General features: G+C 35.6%; 1 protein-coding gene across 1 annotated transcript; it reads left to right on the top strand.

Annotated features, from left to right (window-relative positions):
• Positions 1-1,564: 1,564 nt before the first annotated feature.
• Positions 1,565-17,259, top strand: LOC109436813 (transmembrane protease serine 11B-like protein). Its single transcript, XM_019715639.3, has 10 exons — positions 1,565-1,569; positions 4,807-4,922; positions 10,593-10,711; positions 10,809-10,876; positions 13,174-13,334; positions 14,030-14,068; positions 14,591-14,765; positions 15,438-15,697; positions 16,138-16,280; positions 17,098-17,259. Exons 1-10 carry the CDS (start codon positions 1,565-1,567, stop codon positions 17,257-17,259), a joined length of 1,248 nt encoding a protein of 415 aa, XP_019571198.3.
• The last annotated feature ends 2,780 nt before the right edge of the window (positions 17,260-20,039 follow it).

Raw genomic sequence — 20,039 nt, 5'->3', positions numbered from 1 at the left:
TAGAAAAAGTGTATTCACTGTGACAGAATATACAAGAACATTTTTGTCTTGAACTAAATAATTTATGGTTGTGTAATTTTTTTATTAAAGATATTATATTATAACCCTGCCGTTTCCCTGTTAGCCACGTCTCCGATCTATCGGTGAAGAATCATTACTCACCTTTAAAAGTGAAGAGGAAACAGTATGATTGTTTTGTTTTGCCTATAAGATAGTCATCACTTTAATGCTGGGTGGATGATTTTCTTTTTATTTATGGGGCACCTCCTCCTTCTCCTTCAACATTTTGACACTTGTGTGCAGTCCTAACCTGAATGACTTCAAAGGATTAAAGCCACTGTTTCTAAGCACTCCAAATTACCTAGGGAAAATTCAAGCACTAATTCATTGGTTAGCTTCTCAGAGTGAGGCATTTATCTGGTTGCTCAGAAGGGCTGGGAGGGATTTGGCAACATGGTTGCTTTTGCAGCTGCATTTGAGGAGACTTTAGTCAATCCAATGTTTGCATTTGGCTGCCCGAATGACAAACAGCCAAGAGGAAGGAAAGAACACTAGAAGTAGAAATCAAGACTTCAAAACCACATTTTATCAATTTTAATTTTTTTATGGTATTCCTATAGGATGGAATGGGTTGAAAACACTGTAGAATTTTACATTTACAATTCCTCTTTTTCCATTTTGATTATTGCTTGTCACCAGCTCAGGTACTTCTCTGGGTTGTAAAAGAAAGAAAGCTGTGTTTAGATTCTTGTCAAGGTAGCACTGAGAGTTCATGGTCAGAGGTTTTTTTAATAGCAAAATCAAATGAATAATCTGGATCCTTTTCTGGTAATTCCCTTTACATGACTTTTCAGGAGAATTTGTAGTATGGACTACCAAAAATATTGGCGAAATAGCTGAGTGATTTTTCTGCCTGGGAAGTCTGTCATTTTTAAGCAGCTATTTAATCTACACCATGGTTTGTAAGATCTTCAGGTTATGAGTAAAAGGTTGCTACAACCCAGAGTAGCATCTGAGATAGTGACAAGCAATAATCAAAAGGGAAAAGGAGGATAGGAATTGTAAATGTAAAATTCTACAGTGTTTTCAATAAAGATCAATTAAAAATAAATTCTGATATCTGATGTCTCCAGTTGTGTACTGGAAATTTAAATTACTCTCAAACTCAAGATATAAAATATTTATCATTTCCTCCCCACCTATTCTAGGCTTAATTTTACTCTTGAGTTTCATTTCAGTTCTCTACTTTCAAACCATTGTGTCTGGATGAAGTCTAAAACGTCTTATTTGATTGAGTTTTAATAGACTTAGATTTATTTCTATACTGAAAAGAATACGAGTTCTTAAAACAACTTGTTGATTTAGGGAAAAATTTGCCCAAATCTTTATGAAGTCCTGTTCTGAGGTAAAGCTTTAAAAATAAAACTAGTCAAACATGAAATGTATAAATATAAAGTAATTAGTAAGAGTTCATGGGAGACAGAAAAGTAAAGAAAGGGTGTGGGGCAGATTAAAGAAACAAGAAGTGAACAAAGTAGTTTTGGTGGGGCTAAATGCTTATGAAATGAGGTAAGTGCTTACCCTTCAAAGAAAGGTGAACTATATTTTGAATTTGATAGTTAATAAATATGTACTGAGAGTTTAAAATCTTTTGAGAGATATCAAACAGTAAGACTTGGAAATTTAGGAAAGGTATGAAAAAATGAGATAAATTAGTTATAATTACAATGGAAACATAAGTTTGTCTTAGAAAGAGAAGTATCACTTCTGTACAATATTTTATACAACATGTACTATAATATATTAATATAGTTTCACATCTTTGTTTCTTCCCTGTTTTGGGATGACTCCTATGTTGACATCCCAGTTATGTTTCCTCAGTTAACTACCAGTCTGATATCTCCAGTTGTGTATTGGAAATTTAAATGTCTCTCAAACTCAAGATATAAAATATTTACCATTTCCTCCACAAGTTATCTCTTCTAGGCTTCATTTTATTCTCTTTTACTTCTCAAGGTAAACTCTTGCATCATCTTTAACATATTCCCATCCTTTACCAATATAGCTAACTAAATTACCAAGTTCTGACAAATATTCTACACTAAATTTTCTTAAATCCATCATTTTCTTTTATTACTACCATCATTTTCTTTTATTACTGTCCTTAATAGCCCTTGATTCATTCATTCACTCCTCAACATGCTTGATCTATAAGATGCTAGACACCACACTAGGCTCTGGGTATATATAACACAACAAATAATGACATGGCCCCAGGTGATAACATGGTCAAAACTAGAGGTAAAAAGACTTCCATGTAGAAACAAAAATTATTTTCAATGTAGACCCATAATTGGCTGGGCCATGGGAGACTTCAGAGAAAATGAGATGACAGAATTCAGTGATAAAGTTTGAGTGGAAGCTCACTGGGCAGACTTGAGGCAGATATTTTAGGCAAAAGGACCAGAATGTGCAAAGACATGGAGTCATGAAAGAGTCTGGTTGAGCGTGGAACTCTGAGTAATTTGAAATGACTGGCACATAGATTAGAAACATAGGTTGGAAAGTAAGATGAAATGGTGGAGAGGTTGGCCTAGGACAGAGTCACAGTTAATTAATAGAAACATGGAAAAAGAGCAGAGTGTGGGGTACAAATGAAGAGAAGTTCACAAATGTGATAATGGCATTGTAAATATTCTTTTCTGATGCCTACCATTTTCTCAGTGGGCTAGGAAGTAAGGTTATCAGCTAAGACTAAGAATGGGGTGGGTGGTACTGAAGGTTTGAGGAAAAAGAAGCATGAAATAGTTTTAAAACAGAGTGAAAAAAATCAATAGAGGATGGATTTAAAAAATAAAAAAATTCTTGTTCTCCTGAAAGCATCAACCCAATTTATTTTTTATCTGAGATCAAATACATAATACACACTGCCCCTGATGCTACTTTTAATCTGAAAAACTTGACAATGTGATGTGGCTAGATGAAAGATAGATGTGATTTCCTTAAGACATCACACTACTTACTAAGTGAGAATCTGCATCACCAGAGTGTTAAAGTGCAAACTATTTGGCCTTTTTAGGAATTTGAATTCAGTAGATCTGAGGTAGGATATGATAGTCTGCATATTTAATTAGAACTTCCAGGTGATTCTGATTAAGATGATCCTCTAATCATACTTGGAGGAGTCCCAATTTTTAAGACAAAAATCTCAACATCTTTGTGTGGCATCAAAAGTCCTTCTTGTTAGTGCGTCTTTGTCTGTAAGTCAGGATTCTCCACAAAAACACAACCAGTAAGATCTCTAATAGATGATAGATAGACATAAATTCATGGGCATATAGATATATATGATATACTATAACCAATAGTATCTATCTATCTATCTATCTATCTATCTATCTATCTATCTATCTATCTATCTATCTACCTACCTACCTACCTATCATCTATGTATCATCTATCTACCTGGAGATTGAGAGAGAGATTTTATTTTAAGGAATTGCTTCACACAATTGTGAAGTTGGCAAGTCTGAAATTCATAGCACAAATTGGCAGGCTGGAAAATCAAGCAGGATTTTTATGTTATATTCCATAGCAGAATTCCTTTTTCTCCCAGAAACCTCAGTTTCAGCTCTTAAGTCCTTCATCTGATTGGATGAATACCACCCACATTATCGTGGGTATACTTTACTTAAAGTCCCTGATTATAAACGTTTATCACAGTTACAGAATACCTTCACAGCAACATGTCAAACAGTGTTTGACCAAACAACTGGTGCCTATGGCTAGGCACCATAGCCTAGCCAAAGTTAACATGTAAAATTAACCATTACACTCTCTAACTTCATTTTTGGCCAATACATGGCTCACAGTTTGCTGCACAAAAATTGAATTGCTGTCCTTTCATTGAGCATGGTATATTGTTCCCTCTACCTACATGTCTTTCCATGCCTCTTTGTCTGGAAAGTTCCCACAAATCCCTGTTTCAACTTAGGCAGAGGCTCTCAACATGTATTTGCTGTATAAATGACACACAGTGAAAATACCTAAATTATTTATTGCAGATTGATCATAGCATGCACATCTATAAAACATCCCTTTAAACCACAGCCATAAACAAGCTAGTAAGAGAGATGGACACTACTCTGACCCAACATAGCACTTCATTTTTGTGTGTGTTCTTTGTATATAACAAGGACATAACAAATAATATAGGCTCATGATCATACATTTAAAAATTTATGATAGGCTTAGGCATAAAGAACTTCTGAGACATTTTCATTCCCCACTCCTCTTTCCTCCCAGCCTGGCAAGTTCTTCATTTATTGATACTAACTAACTCTGTCACTACCCATTGATTATGGGAGGGAGCTAGATGCTAAGTATAGATAACTTGGCACCAACTCTTAGACTCCTGAAAAATAATTTCATAGCACGATCCACAGAGGTTTGATCATAAACTTTCAGGTAAGCTCATGAATTTTTTTCTTCCAGTCATCTGTCCCTCGCTCCCTCTCTCCTTTTTCCCCTCCTCCTTTCCTTCCTTCCTTCCTTGCTTCCTTGCTTCCTTTCTTCCTCCCTCCTTCCCTCCCTCCCTCCCTCTCTCCCTCCCTTCCTTCCTTCTTTCCCTCCTTCTTTCTCTCTCTCTCTCTCTCTCTCTCTCTCTCTCTCTCTCTCTCTCTCCATGTCTTTTGCTATTTTGCCTAAATTGTGGAGTTTCTAAGAGTGAGCAAGAGGAAAGAAATAAAGATTTGGAATGACTGCTTTTTCTGATGTATCCTTCATATTTATGCCTTTTACTTGCAGACCAATCAGAACTTCTCGTACATCTTTGCCACTATGGATGATTGCCCTCATTGTGTTTGGAGTGTTGGCAATCCTGGGAATAACTATTGGTCTCCTGGTTCATTTTTTGGCAATAGGTTGGTAAAGAATACATTTCTATTTATTTCAGTTTGTTGTAAACTTTATTTCCATTTCTACAAAAGAAAAAGTGACAGTGACAAGTAATGAATTATCTCCCTTTAAAATTCTTATTTCTGGGATTTTGGGAGATCCCAGAAATAAACATTAACATTTACCAAACACTTTATCATAAACATTGTTTTGAATATACACAGGTAAAAATATATGCCATATAGAGATATGAATACATAGATCGATAATTGATAGATACAAAAGTACTCTATCAAGATGGTATTATATATGTCACTTTATAATTAAGGTATTACACTTACTTTATGTGAAGAAGAGAAACCAAAGAATATTTAATTTTGACTAATTTTTCCTTATAACAAAAACATTAATAAAAAATCCCTTTAACATGGATTAAAAAAGACTTTGGAAACATAAGTTGGAGTTGTTTTTAAAAAAATATGTTTTAACTTTAGACATAATCATATTTATATCCTGCTATGAAAGACAAGAAAATCAGCATACTTATACTTCTCATTTTTCTCCCACACTTCCCCATAGTTTATTAACAATATTATTCTTTGTCAATTATCAAAGTTTATAACACTTCATTCTGGTTTGTAATCATAATCACTACAGTTTTTAAATTTTGAATATGCATATATTAAATGGAGGATGTGGTCATCATCAACGCTTTTTCTGTGACTTCGTCATGTTTGGATTTTTTTTTTCCTACAAAGCTATACGTACTCATAATTTAAAGAGTCAAATTGGCAGAACTTTTTATGAAAAATGCAGCTCCTCCCTATGTCCCGTTTCTCAGAGGCCACCACTTTCAACTCTTTAAGTTGATTTGTAATATCGTTATATCCTAATTTTTCAGTTATTGGTGTTATCTATTCACTTTCTACTATGCAAGATGAGAATTCCATACTCATTCACACCCTGGCTACATAGGTCTTGATTTGAGATTTCCCTTCAGCAACATTTTGGGGATGACTTTCAATTGTCTCCTGGTTCATTTTCTGGCAGTAGGTTGGACTTAATTTCGTAATGATTGCATTCCGTATTTCCTTTTAATTATTTTATTCACTCAGTTGTGGTGAAATGTATATCCTAGGAGCTTTGTAAGAAGTATACATTTTTGGCAACTTGAATGTCTACTCTTAACCTTAATTAATAGTATAGAATTCTGAATTGGAAAAAAAATTTTCCCTCTGAATTTTGAAGATAAAGCTTTATTGTCCTTTTGCTTTCAAAGTTTCTGTCAAGAAGTCTGATGTCATTTTGATTCTAGAACTTCTGAATAAAATTTCTCCCTGAACGTCTGAAACCTTCCTGGATCTTTTTCTTTGTACTCAGTGTTTTGAAATATCATGGTAATGTAACATAGTGTGGATCTTATTTTCATCCATTATGCTGGCAGTTAGTAATGTGACATTGTCTATATCTTATTTTTATCCATTATGCTTTCAATCTAGAAACTCATATACTTTAGCTCCTGAAATTTATTTTAGATTGTGTCTTTGATAATTTTCTGTCCTCTTTCTCTCTCTCTTTGGAGATCCTATAATTTGGATATTGGACTACCTAAATGTTGCCTCTAATTTATGTATATTTATCTTTTTGTTTTCTACTCTTAGTTTTTTTGTTTTTTTTTTAAATCACTCTCTTGGTCATTTTCTCAAATTTATTTTCCAATCCTATTGAATTATTTGTTCCTGTTATATATTTAATTGCTAAAATATATTCTTTATTACCTAGCTATTTAGATAATATATATTATCATGTTCATTTACATAATATTTTGACTTTCTTTCTTTCTTTCTTTCTTTCTTTCTTTCTTTCTTTCTTTCTTTCTTTCTTTCTTTCTTTTTTAAGTATACTGATAATTAGAGTTATCGCAACAAAACAACCTAGATAGAACGGCGTATATTAAAAGTTATTGTCAACAGACACTCCTTTCATAAACAGCTTCCAGTCAGCTCTTTAATCCCCAATCTTGAAATTGTAGAGATTAATGCATACACAATTGTGAAGTTGGCAAGTCTGAAATTCATAGCACAAATTGGCCTTCCACAACAGCAGATTTCCAACTGCAGATCAAAAACAGTACAGGTATTTATTGAAAATAATTTGCATATAAATGGATCTGCACAGTCCAAACCCATGCTGTTCAAGGGTCAACTGTATTTCATATTAGATAACTTTGTCAAATATATGTTCATCTTTTAGTGTCTGCTGACATTTAAGATTGGGGATTAAAAAGCTGACTGGAAGCTGTCTATGAAAGGAGTGTCTGTTGACAATGACTTTTAATATAGATCATTCTATCTAGGTTGTTTTCTTGAGAGAACCCAAATTATCAGTATACTTAGGTTTTTGCTCTGGGATTGGTAAGAATTCCCAGATGAGAAAAAACGTTTCCCTTGTTTTGTCCAGTGGAGGTATTCTGGGCTTCTGGCTTTCTGTAGTCAAGTTGTGGGGGGGAAGGGAGGGCAGAAATCCAGCATATAAATTTTGGGTACGATGTACCTGCCCTCAATTGTGTCTCAGTTTCTCTGATCTAAAAACAGCAGTTGGGTAAGACACTGGGATCTAGCTGTTTCAACCAATCTTCCTATTTTTAATCACACTTTCAATTCTACTTCCAGAAGTGCCTGATGCCATTCAGGGATCTTTGGTTTAAAATGGCACAAATTTTTACTGCCCCCATTGCAATACTTTTTATCCTTTGGATTCATCACATCTAGTCTGTCTTAGCCTCGTGGTCATAATGTATCATTTTTTCTTAGAACACAACAAGCCCTTTTAAACTACAGATTCAAATTCATTTATTCAATTCTTTTGTCAGGAATATCAATTATGCATTTGTTGGATCACCTTTGCCTCTCACATTGTTTATTCCCTCAATAATAATTTTATACTGGTTTCCATTTCCATTTCCATTTGCTTGTTTTGCTCAAGCCTGTCTTCCATAGCACAACATTTTAAATCTATATCTGTTGTTTCCAGTGTGGCTTTCATATGTTATAGTCTTACTTTCCTCTTTCATTTCTTTACTGAATTCTCCAGATTTTCTTCATCATTAAATTGTTGTATATTTTGAGCTCTTTATTCTACAATATTTTGAAGACAATAAGAAGTAGTAGTTGAAACTCTTCCTCTGTTACCTTGATAATTCCTCCTTTAATATTTATTTATATTTTTCCTCCTTTGGCTTTTCTCCCCTTCAGCATCTATGTACAAACTCCCTATTGGTTCCATTGTAATCATTATTTACTCTTTTTGATTTGGGTGAGATCGTTTTCTAAGGAGCACTGTGGGAAGCGAGTCTAGGGTTGGCTCATACACTAAGGGAGTTTGCAACTTATACTTTGGTTTGTCCTCTCAAACATTCTCTTATCCAGTCTGTTATTGTCTTTATTACCAGGGCACATTTACCTTCAGTTTTTAATAATTAAGAAGCTAGGGAGGCATTGAGGAAAGCTCCTTAATTCTCAGACTCTCTAAATTATGATACAGTGATGCCAACTTGTTCCTTCCTCTACCCTGGCTTACTTCTAGCAGGTTGCCTCAGCTGGGAAATTGGATCAGATATAATAAAAATGGCACAGTAGTATGGTTTCACTTCTATTTTCACTGCTGACATGCTGCAGGGTCAAATAGGTGTCTCCACAAATATTCCTTATCTTTTTCCAGAACCTGAAGTCTTATTACTCAAATCATGGAATCATTGAGAACTTTTAGAAAATCTTCATTTAACACAACTTGTGAGAAGATGTATCTCTGATCTATGTCATTCCTTAGCTTAGTGTATATTTCACAGCTTTTGGCATGTTTGCTTCATAGGTTTTAGTTTGGAGTTGTGGCTGTTTTCTTATTTTCCTTGGAATTGAGCCCTTTACCCTTGTCTTTCTCCGCACCCCTGCCAGGGCATAGAAGCAGGACAATGTAGAAGAAGTGCTTATACTCTGCCACCTTTAAATATGTGTTATCATAATTCATGCTTAAACTCTGTTATTGCACCTAGAGAACACTCTTAGTACAAACAAACAAACAAAAATGAACATATCATGTGTTTGTGTAAGTTTTCTTTAAAGAAATAAGTTATAAGTAGCAAGTCATGGAAAAGTTGTAAAACAATTTCCTTCTTTCTGCCCTTTATCCATCTTTATCAATTCCTATTGGCATTTGAATCACCTATAGAGATGGGAATATAAATCATGACTTATTGATATCCCATCCCAAAGGGTTATTTTCATCTCATCAGGTATCAACAGAGTACAATAATTGTATTCCCAGTGGCCTCAGCATAGTGAGCAATCCCAGTAACCCATTAGGATTGCTACATACAATTAAATTAAAAATAAGATACTTAAGAGTTGATTTACTTGTTCCAGAGTATGGTTGGTTAGTCTTAAATGTCTTACCCATTACATATGCACTTTATTCACTGGCTCTGCAAAAAGTGTTCCAGTAATAAAAATTGTCCGTATCTTGCCAAACTGTTTTTTTTTTTTTACATTGAGGAATATTGATAGCTGTCTAATTGCTGTAATAGGTAGAAATATTTAGGAATCTAATTGAAGAACTGAAGGATACATTGTGAGTATTAAATTATGAAAAACAGAGTTGAATCATTTCAAGGTCTATTTTTTGCTACTTATTGTAAAACCTAATAAACTGCCATTGCAAAGCTTGGTCTCTATAGTAAAAGATCCATAACTTACAGACAAATTAATTACAATTAATAATTTTCATTTACAAATTACTATTTATAATCAACCCATTTCAGCATTTTGTTTAGAACTTTCTGACTTTTTTCCCATCACCTTTCTCATTGTAAAATATTTTCACTGCATTTACAATGACAGATCATATTTTATTTTAAGTATAGTATCTCTCTTCTCTGCATTCATGTAGGACTCGTAGTTGAACATTTAACTATATCACTCAATTAATAGCTTATTAGTACTTCATTAGTAATAATTTCATACATATTGAGCCTGTCTCTTCCGAAGATGACTTTCAAAGGCAATGATCATATTGCAAACTAATATTAACATTTATTTAGTGCTTGTCATATGCAAGGCACTGCCAGATGCTTAATATATATCACATATTAGAGGTGAGATATATTATACATCAAATAGCTTAGTATCTATGAAAAATTAGGAAGGAAATATAATGGAATCAATGTGGGCTTTGGACTCAGATCAAGTTTTGACTTGGCTTTTCTTAATAGCTATATGATATTTGATAAGTTACTGAATATCTCCGAAACTACATTTCTCTAAAAAGTGGGTACACTTCATATCATTTTTATAAAATAACTGTACATAGTAAATACTTAATAAATGGTAACTATTTTTATTCAGTATGGGAACTGTTTATTCTAGACAGTAATCTTATTTATAGTATATGGTCATATGTGTCTCAGTCAAGATGTGATTCTTTCTGACCTCTTTCTGATATATGTGTACTTCATTCTTGGTCTAATAAACAGTTGCCACAATATCCAGATTATCTAATCAACTGTGCCAGGAAAAGTCACAGCATTTACCAAAATCTAATATGAGCATAATACTTACTAGGTGGTGTTACTATGTAATTTATATCTGGATTTGAAATCCATTTAACTTAAATAATTATTGGGTCATTTCTTTATCTCACAGAAAACAGAACCTACTACTACCAAGGTAGCTTTAAAGTGCTGGATATCCCATTTAACATGAATTATGAAAGGGAGACATCACCAGAAAATAACTATCTTAGCAACATTCTCGAGACTAAGGTAAATAGTTTTTAGTATTTCCTATATTTATTTGTTAATTTTCTGACATATAAATATATTATTGGAATTTGATGTTTGACTATGTTCTCTTTAACAGATGGTTGATGCATTTCAAAATTCTAGCCTTTACAGACAATATATCAATTCTCAAGTCATCACGCTGGTGTAAGTAGCAAACAATAACAGAAAAGAGATCAACCCATCATACATACAATTATGCTTAAAGTTCCTCTGTAAAAAGAGTCTATTGATATGTTATAGTCATTAAGTAATTAGTTATTAATTTTCAACATTATTCTAAAGTGTCAGATTAAGTGTTGAGTATAAAACTGAAGCAAAGATCAGGCTCTATAGTTTAGTTCATTAGCTATATTGAGAACGTATCAATCCATAAGTTACAGATGATGTATCCCTCTGGTTTCATAGGTTTTTATGACCAGCAAACATTAGATGGTCCCTAAGATCAACGTTTAATGCTCTGACATTTTTATTTAGCAATAGCATAAATAAAGACCTTGTTTTCTCATATCTTTCTCCTTGCAAGTCAGTTAAACACCTTATAGAACTGTCTAAGAGTTCTTAAAGGGTAGAAAAGAGCATGTTCACACCAGACTTTGATGCCAAGGAAAGCCTTCTAGTCACCATAACAAAAAGTAAAATACCTATGCTGTGTTCTCTGTGTGTGGGTTTGGAGTAGCATGGGAAAGCAGAGGGAGGCCTAGCATGGAAGTTAGACAACCTGAGCCCAGCCTTTACCTCTTAGTGCCCTAGAGAGCCTTGGGCAAGTCATTATATCACTTTGAGTCTGCTCCCCTATCTATGAAATATTGATAATAATACCTACACTGCTTCTCTAATAAAACTGTACTCAGGGTCAAAGAAGTTAACGTAAGTTAACGTGTGTGGAAATATTTGCAAATAAACACATTTCAAGTGAAGGAAACTGTTGCTTTCACCTTCAAGAATACCACCAGACTATGTCTCCCTTCTTTCTCTGCTCCTGGAACTCATGAGACTCGTGGAATTGCAGAATAGGTCAAGCTCTCAACTAGCATTAACCTTGGGGCTCAATTTGAGTATTGGAAAGAAATGGGAGACTAAAATTAAAGGGCCCGTGTACCTCTCAGAGAAAACTGCAACCACTGGTAGGCTGTTTTGTTTTCTTATGTATGTAACTTCAGGTATCTACACAAAGCATGGGACCACAGGAAATGATGGAGAGGCAGTTTTTTATTTTGGCACACCCTGTTATGATAATCAAACTTGCATGAGTTGAGTGCATCCTAGGAATGATTACTGATTTATATGCCAGAAGATTGGCCATCCATTAGGGAGATTCAAAGTAAAAGAATGACACTTCAGACACCAGTCTCAGGACTGCTTGACAATTTTTACATGGCTGTTGGCTAGCCTCTTGGGTTGCCCATCCCTTTCCCAATTACAAACAAATCTTCCCTGAACACGATAGTCACATTAATTTTCCTCAAGCATGGTTTTACTCAACTTCTCTTCACTACTACCGTTTCGCTAGCATTAAAGACCCTCCTCCATCTGAGCCCAATCTCCTAGACACTGTGGTAACTGGCTGTCTGGGCACAGGGGGACAGTGCACAGTGTAAAAACCCCGGATTATAGAGTCAATTGTACTGAAGCAGGATCCTAGTTTAGTCGCTGTGTAATCTTGAGCACATTAGGTAATCTCTCCGACCCTCAATTTTTCCTTGTCTTTAAAATAAAGACTGACATTGATGCTGCGGGGTTGTGGTGAAGATTAAATGTGATAATAAATGTGATGACAGAGTACCTGGAACCCAGCAGATTCCCAATAAATGCTAATTAATGTTATTGCTCTTCAATTATTCTGGAGTGCTATTCTTCCTCTTCTCTGCCTGATGAATATTTTTTGCTGATGATACAGTGGTGAAAATATTGAAAGTTCCAATGGGTTTGTCACTTCTTTCATGAAAATTTCTGTGGTCTGTTAAGAAAAAAATGACATATCCTTCCTCTGACTATCTGCATATAAGATACACATCTTACCATTTCTGCCTCATTTATTATAGTCATTTGTAGATATGTTTTATCTCACTTAATAATCTGGAAATTCCTTGAGGGTTGGAACCATGTTTTAGTCACCCTCACATCACCCTATAGTACCTAACTCACTTGTCTATAACATTTGTGCAATTAATGATTGGTGGATGCATGAATAAATTATCCCAGTTTTTCTACCTTGTGCCTTAGGCCTCTCCTACTTTTCAGATTTGTAGAACTGCTTGCCCTCTAAACTGAGTAACATAGCTGCATGCATACTGTCACCAAGTAAAGGTAGACAGATGGATAGTCCTGTGAGTAAAGTGAAAGTATTGCACAAACCCATAAAAAAGCAGAAGAAATCGAGATATGAGGAAAGAATTGCAGTTTTTTTATAGCAACATACGACACCTTTATGTTGTTTCCAGTCCTGATGACAACAGTGTGATAGCACATATATGGCTGATATTCAAGGCTCCCAGATCAAGGAAGGAAAGCACAACAAGAAGAATAGAAAACATCTTACGTCAGATGCTAAATAACCGCTCACAAACCTTGACTGCAGATCCTAATTCTCTTAGGCTCGTGGGTAAGTTTATGCATTAGCTGTGAGGCGTATTACTTTTCATCTTTTTATCCCTAACACATATCACAAGCACCAGACGCAAAGCTGATCCCCAATAGTTTCAAAAAAATGAATGTCATTGTTTTATATCAGAGCAATAATTTTTATTCTTCATTATTAAAAACACGTTGAAATCATAATAATGCCATACCTTAAAACTAGTTCTGAGGGGAAAATGTTGCTTCTTATTCTAAAGCAGGTAGTATGACTTTGAACAGTTCCTGTAAGTAAAGATGTGTCTTGCTATTTTTTCATGCTCTATAACAGCCTAGGATCTGCCATTATGACAAATCACTTTTCTAAAAGTTATTTTTGTATATTGACAGAAATCAGGTTCACTTGTAGGAACTTCCTGTTCTTCTAAAGAATGATATTGGCTACTTTCTAGATAATGCAGAATATAATTCCAGTTAAATAAAAAGAAGTCTCTCACATGGAAGTATGAAGATGGTATTTCCGTATCACACATTTACTTATAGTAAAAGAACAATTCAAATAAGCCAGTGTTCGTTCCTTTTTATCAACATTTTATCGTGAGATTCCAGATTATTTCTGGTCCTTCTTGCTCTGCTGGACCTACCACCTTACTTCATGGGCCCCTGGGTCATTGGATTAATGCGAGGTATTAAATTTACCGTGTTCTTTTGGTTCTTTTTCAGAAATCAGTAAGGTCAATGCTGAAAAGATTATTAACAGCCGTAAGTTCATATGCTTTTTAATTAAATGTATGAGATGATCTAAAACATAACAGTCAGGATTTGTTACTCTTGGCCAGGCACAGCTCTAAGTGTTTTATATATAATTTATTTAATTCTCACAAGCATTCTAAAATAGGTATTATTACGGTCTCTTTTTAGAGATGGGGAAACTGAAGCACAATGGAGTGAAATAATTTGCCCAAATTCAACTAGCTTGTAAATGGTGGGAACAGAATTAAAACCACGGAGTCTTGTTGCAGAATTCATGGACTTAACCATTACTTTATCTGACTCCCACAACTTTCATATTCTCCAAGTGCTGAGATGTCTTCGAGGTACTATGCTAGGTATGGAGGTGATTCAAGGAATGCTAGTGATTCCTGGACAGGTTATTTTGTTCCTATAAATGTAAGATAGTGTCAGACAGAACATACAAGAATAATTCATTTCACTGTCAGCTTTGTAATCCAATTAACAGTGTCTTCCTATTCTCAATGAAACAAAACTGACTCCGTTTCACAGGCTGTGGGAGACGAGCAAGGATGTCAGCTACATATGATAGAATCAAGGGAGGTTCTGCTGCTCAGGAGGGAGAGTGGCCGTGGCAAGCAAGTCTCAAAAAGAATGGCCAACACATCTGTGGGGCATCTTTGATCAGTGAAAAATACCTAGTGACTGCAGCTCACTGCTTTCGAAAGTAAGTTCATCACGTCGCCCAAGGCTAGGAAGACTAAAGGCCCTGGAACAATTCCAGTTTATCCTTATTATCCCAGTTTAATAATCAATATCACTTCCTTTCATTCTCAATAGCATCCTGGAAGGTTTGAGAGAAAAATTATATGGTAAGCCAATAAGGCTTTCCTACCTTACCAGTCACATGACATATTTTTCTGACGTGATTCTTATCTCACATCACTTTATACTCCAGACATCCCAAACTATTTATAGTTGCTCAAACCACCTTCCCGGTTGGCACATCTGTCCCTCTCTCCTCTTCTTTTAGGCAAATATGACTCAGCTCTATAGTTTCATCCAAAACGCCACATTCCTTAAGGAATCTTCCGTTCCCTAGAGCATGCAGATTTAAATCCTCTTCTTTCGTGGTCCCACTAATTGTATATACAACCATTTAAGCAATTATAGCTGCCTGTGTTTATGCTATTTTTCATTGTTTTAAATTTATTTATTTTTATTTCTATATCCTTATTGCCTCACATAGTGTATGGTCTAGGGGCCCAAACAGGATTTTCAAAATGAGTTTAAAAATCATGTTGTATCACTGCCAATGGACTATTCAACAAGGAAATTCTAATGTCATATTTCTATTATTTTGAAATAAATACAAAGTGCATAATTTTTGTTTCTTTAGGACACAAAATCCCAGAAACTATACTGTCAGCTTTGGCACCAAAGTATATCCATCCTACATGCAACGTTATGTTAAAAATATTATTATTCATGAAAACTACACCTGGGATGAACATCATGATGATATTGCAATTATAGAGCTCACTGAAAAAGTTTTATTTAATAATGATGTGCATCGAGTTTGTCTTCCTGAGGCCACACAGGTTTTTCTACCAGGTGAAGGAGTTGTTGTTACAGGATGGGGAGCACTGACGTATGATGGTAAGTTCAGTGAAAACTTGACATAGTGTGTAAGGTTTTAAAAAAAATTAGTGATCTAGGTATAAAGTCATCATTTACCTCTGGATGCCTGGAACTCCCAGGGGAGTCTCTCAGGAAATAGAGTTATGACTTTGCAAATTTCCTTGGTTTGGAAGTCCAATCTGTTTGTGGAAATTCCCTAATCTGGAGAAACTAATTTAGAAAATTCTGTTCCAAAGATGTAAGAAGAGAGATCAGGCCATAGAAAGGAAGCATTAGGAACCTGTTCCAAATTATTCTTCGAACATTTCTTTTTAATTGATTTGAGTCAGGGAACTGAGTGGGCTTTTTCATCCTAATAGGCAAGAGTCAAATACAAGACTTACGTACAGAGGACAAAACAAATTTTCCGTCCTGCTCTGTTTCAGAGCAGCTCTTTTGCTGATGTTTACTTCCTATAGGTGTATACCCAGTGTTACTTCAGAAAGCACCTGTGAAGATTATTGATACAAAGACCTGTAATGCTAGGGAAGGATATAACGGCTTGGTGAAAGACACAATGCTATGTGCTGGGTACCAGGAAGGAAATATTGATGCCTGCCAGGTAAGTCTGGACATTATTTACATTGACCATGTAATGTTAAAATAACTATTATTTTTTTAAAATTATCAATGTGGAGACAATTCTATACTACAATTAATTTGCACTTTGACAATCCTGTCAAACTCCCTCTTGGCTTTGGCACTTAAGTAATTCTCCCTTACATGCAACATAAGTTTGTGTTTAATAAACACTTACGTTGGACTTACTCTGAACCAAGCACAGATTGAAGTCCTTTACAAATATTAATCCATTTAATCCTCATCACAGCTTGTGATATAGTTACTACCATTATTATCATTTTATAGGTGGGAAACTGAGGCAGAGGAAGGTAAAGTAATTTGCAGAAGGTCACACAGCTAAAAGGTGGGAAGATTGACATCCAAAACAAGGTAGTCTAGCATCACAGTCCATACTTTTAACCATATTTCAATAAAGGATCAGTCTCAGAAAGTTTTCAGTTACTTCCAGCCCACTTCTCTTACCTTCTTAGCTTTCTCATGGCCAGGGGCCTGGGTACTTTTCTCAGATACTTGGAGTATATCAATAACATATGTCTCCCAAAGATTTCTCATAGAACTAGACCTTGTAACTTATCAGTTCATGCCTTCAAAGTTCAGTAGAACCTCAAAGAGCCCTAGGGAATATATTCTGGCTAGTCATTGTTATGGATAAGGGTGAAGCAAGGATTTATACCATACAGCTTCCCATGGTCTCTATGAAATATGAATCACATACTTCATCTGGGCTTATCACTTTGTGTGAGTGAAATATCTGGGAGTAAATTCTCATAATGACAAATATTCTTTGTCTTCTTTAGGGTGACTCTGGAGGACCTCTTGTTTATCCCAATTTTCGAAATATTTGGTACCTTGTTGGAACAGTGAGCTGGGGATCAGAATGTGGTAAAATCAATAAGCCAGGAGTCTATATGCGAGTGACTGCCTACCGCAACTGGATTGCCTCCAAGACTCATATCTAAGAGAAAAGCATCTTGTAGAAATTATCTTAGGTCATTTTTACCTGTTACTCCTATTAAACATGCATTCTAAATTAGTGTGTATAATGGGTTTCAAAAAAATTGTGGTCCTAAGGGAATACTTATGAACTTTAATTTTAAGCAGACTACATGACAAAGCAAGAAGTCTCATGTTTAGTGGAGAAAGGCCTAAGCAAAGTACTCCTATCAAAAACTGACTTTTATTATTTGTTTTCTATTTCACGATCCCACACCATAGTTATCTCACCGTAGCATAAAGCTTTTGGTTTTAGGCATTCAGACTTTATGGAATTATGTCCTTGTCCATTGCAAGTTACCAGGCAGCACTGTGAAAGACTGGAACCAACACCTCCTAAGGGTTGGGTTAGAGGATGCTGTTTGAAACATCAGCTTTCATGTCTTAGTTTTTGCAGAATGGGTGTTGCTGTGAACTAAATCTGATCAGAATTTAGGCACTGAGTTAGAGTCTCTTATTTTGGATCTTGGCCAACTCTTGCAGTCATTGTGAAAGAATTTCACTATCAGCAAAACTGGGCAAAACAACACATTTTAGATGTACAGAGACCAGGTGCCCCAATTCTTCAGTGTTGATACAGCTTTCTGTAGAAATTCCTTATTTGTATCATATATAAAAAGAAGTAGCTATGAACCATGAAAATGTGTAGAGCATTTTAATTAAAACAAATTTAAAAGCAGACTATTTTTGTTCAACATGACAATTTACTTTCCTTTCTTTTTGTTTGTTTTCTTAACAGTCTTTTGCAGGTGGCTTTTTCTCTTTTCTTTTTCTGTTATTGCTTCTACTTGGTCAACAGCTTGGGAGAGGGCTCCAGGGTGGTTAAAAAGCGACCTTGACGTGGGAAGGAGAGGCTCAGGTAGGCCAGGACGGTGCAAAGGCCACTGGGCACATGGGAAGCTCCTAGTCACACTTGAAAATGAGGCCGGCTCAGCCAGGATTGGGGCCCAACAGCTTGGTGAGTTTGGTCAGGTGGCCGCCATCTTCTGGATGAGTTTCAGCTCCAGGGCTGGAAAGTGGTTCTCCAGGAAGTCACAGAGGTGGAAACCCATACAGGTAGAGCCCAGGGTGTGCCTAGTCTCCCGAGGCTTTCATGGCATGCAGGCTGCCACCCCACTTGTCTTGGATGGCTTGTGAACTTCCTGGAGAAAGGCTTGGTCACTCTGCTGCTTTTGCATCTTTAAGAGAGGCAGGGTGTCCTCTCTTCTCAGCTAACTTGCCGAAGAAGTGCTGCATACTGTACAGGGCCACATGGTGTTCCACATGGAAATGGAGGCCCAGATTGGGTAGGTGTGTGAGGTCCGCAGATGCAGGCTGACCAGGCTCTGATGGCAGCTTCTACTTTGGAGGAACAATTCTAGCTGATCTGGGGTCTCATAGTTCTTTGGCCACGAGGAGCCAACTATGGCCCCAAAATGGCATTCAGGGGTCTCAGAAGCAGATGATGGAATGATCAAGAAGATGGTTCTTCTTGAGGGTAGTAGGAGGCTGGAGAGCAGGCAGGGAAGAGCAGTTGCATCCTGACAAGAGACAGATGCACGCACTGTGCCTGTACTTGGCAGTTTTGTAGGGGAGAAACATTTATTATTGGCCATATTCTTGGTTTCCATTTGTAGAGGTGAACATGAGTCCTGTTTTATGAACCATACAGTCTTCACAAGTTAAGTAACTTCAGTTTGTAATATTCATTTTTCAAGAGTAGAAATTTTCAGTATTTACTGAAAATTTGACTCAGAGTCTTCACGAGTCCTTAGATAGTATTTGAAATTTATTTAAGCTTCAATTAGATTGGATATATAAGAGGCAATGTTTTATCCACTGAATTTTCTCCTCCCAGAAAATATGGATTTTACTCTATCTATTGATAACAATTTTCTATGTACCAAAGATCTGGAATAAGTACATATCATATACCACCATGTAATTTAGTTGTCCCAGAGTTTCATAAATTTGCTTTTAAATGGCATTTTAAAGTTTTCTTTTCTATCATATATAATCCCAGTTTCTTAAGATGATCAAATACCAAAGGCTCTTAAAGAAGTCTTGGCATATTAAATTCAGTTATTAACTACCTTGATATTTAATACATTTGGTTATACTTAACATAAAATATTATATTATTCATCATCATCATAAGAAATTACACAATAAAGCTTAACATTTATTGAGTTCTATGTGTCAGGCACAACTCTAATAACTTTACATGCATGATCCCAGTCAATCCTTATGTCCTATGAAGTACAGCACTATTATCTTAATGGTACAGATGAAGAAACTGAGACACCAAGAGGTTAACAACCTTGTCCAAGGACACAGAATAACATCCGTCCTACATTATTCCTCCTTAGTCCATCACAGAAGTCCATGACAAGGAAGTGACTTTAACCAGAGGTGTGAACTATTCACATATTTGTGGGTTTTTTATTTGTTGAGGTTATTCTGTTTGTTTGTTTGCTTATTCTGAATAGAGTGAAACTCCTTATAGCTTTGGGTAATACCTAACATTAGTAAGAAGTTCACGCTGCGATATGACACCAGGAGCACTTCCACAAAACTATTTAAATTTGTAGAGTATTTTATATCTCTCTTGATTCTATATAAAAATGCCCTCTGAATCATGGCCTTGTGAATTTGATGCCCATTGACCCTCTTTTCACTCACAGCATTCCATGAAACTTTTCAAGTAGCACTAAATATCATTTCACCTTGCTCTCTAGGTCTTTCAGACTTAGAGGAATTGTTAAAC

The sequence above is a fragment of the Rhinolophus sinicus genome, chromosome 1 (genome assembly GCF_057876585.1).
Source record: "Rhinolophus sinicus isolate RSI-liver-muscle chromosome 1, RSI-T2T, whole genome shotgun sequence".
Classification (NCBI taxonomy): domain Eukaryota; kingdom Metazoa; phylum Chordata; class Mammalia; order Chiroptera; family Rhinolophidae; genus Rhinolophus; species Rhinolophus sinicus.
Note: the sequence above shows the minus strand (reverse complement) of the source record. Positions and strands in the feature narration are given on the sequence as shown.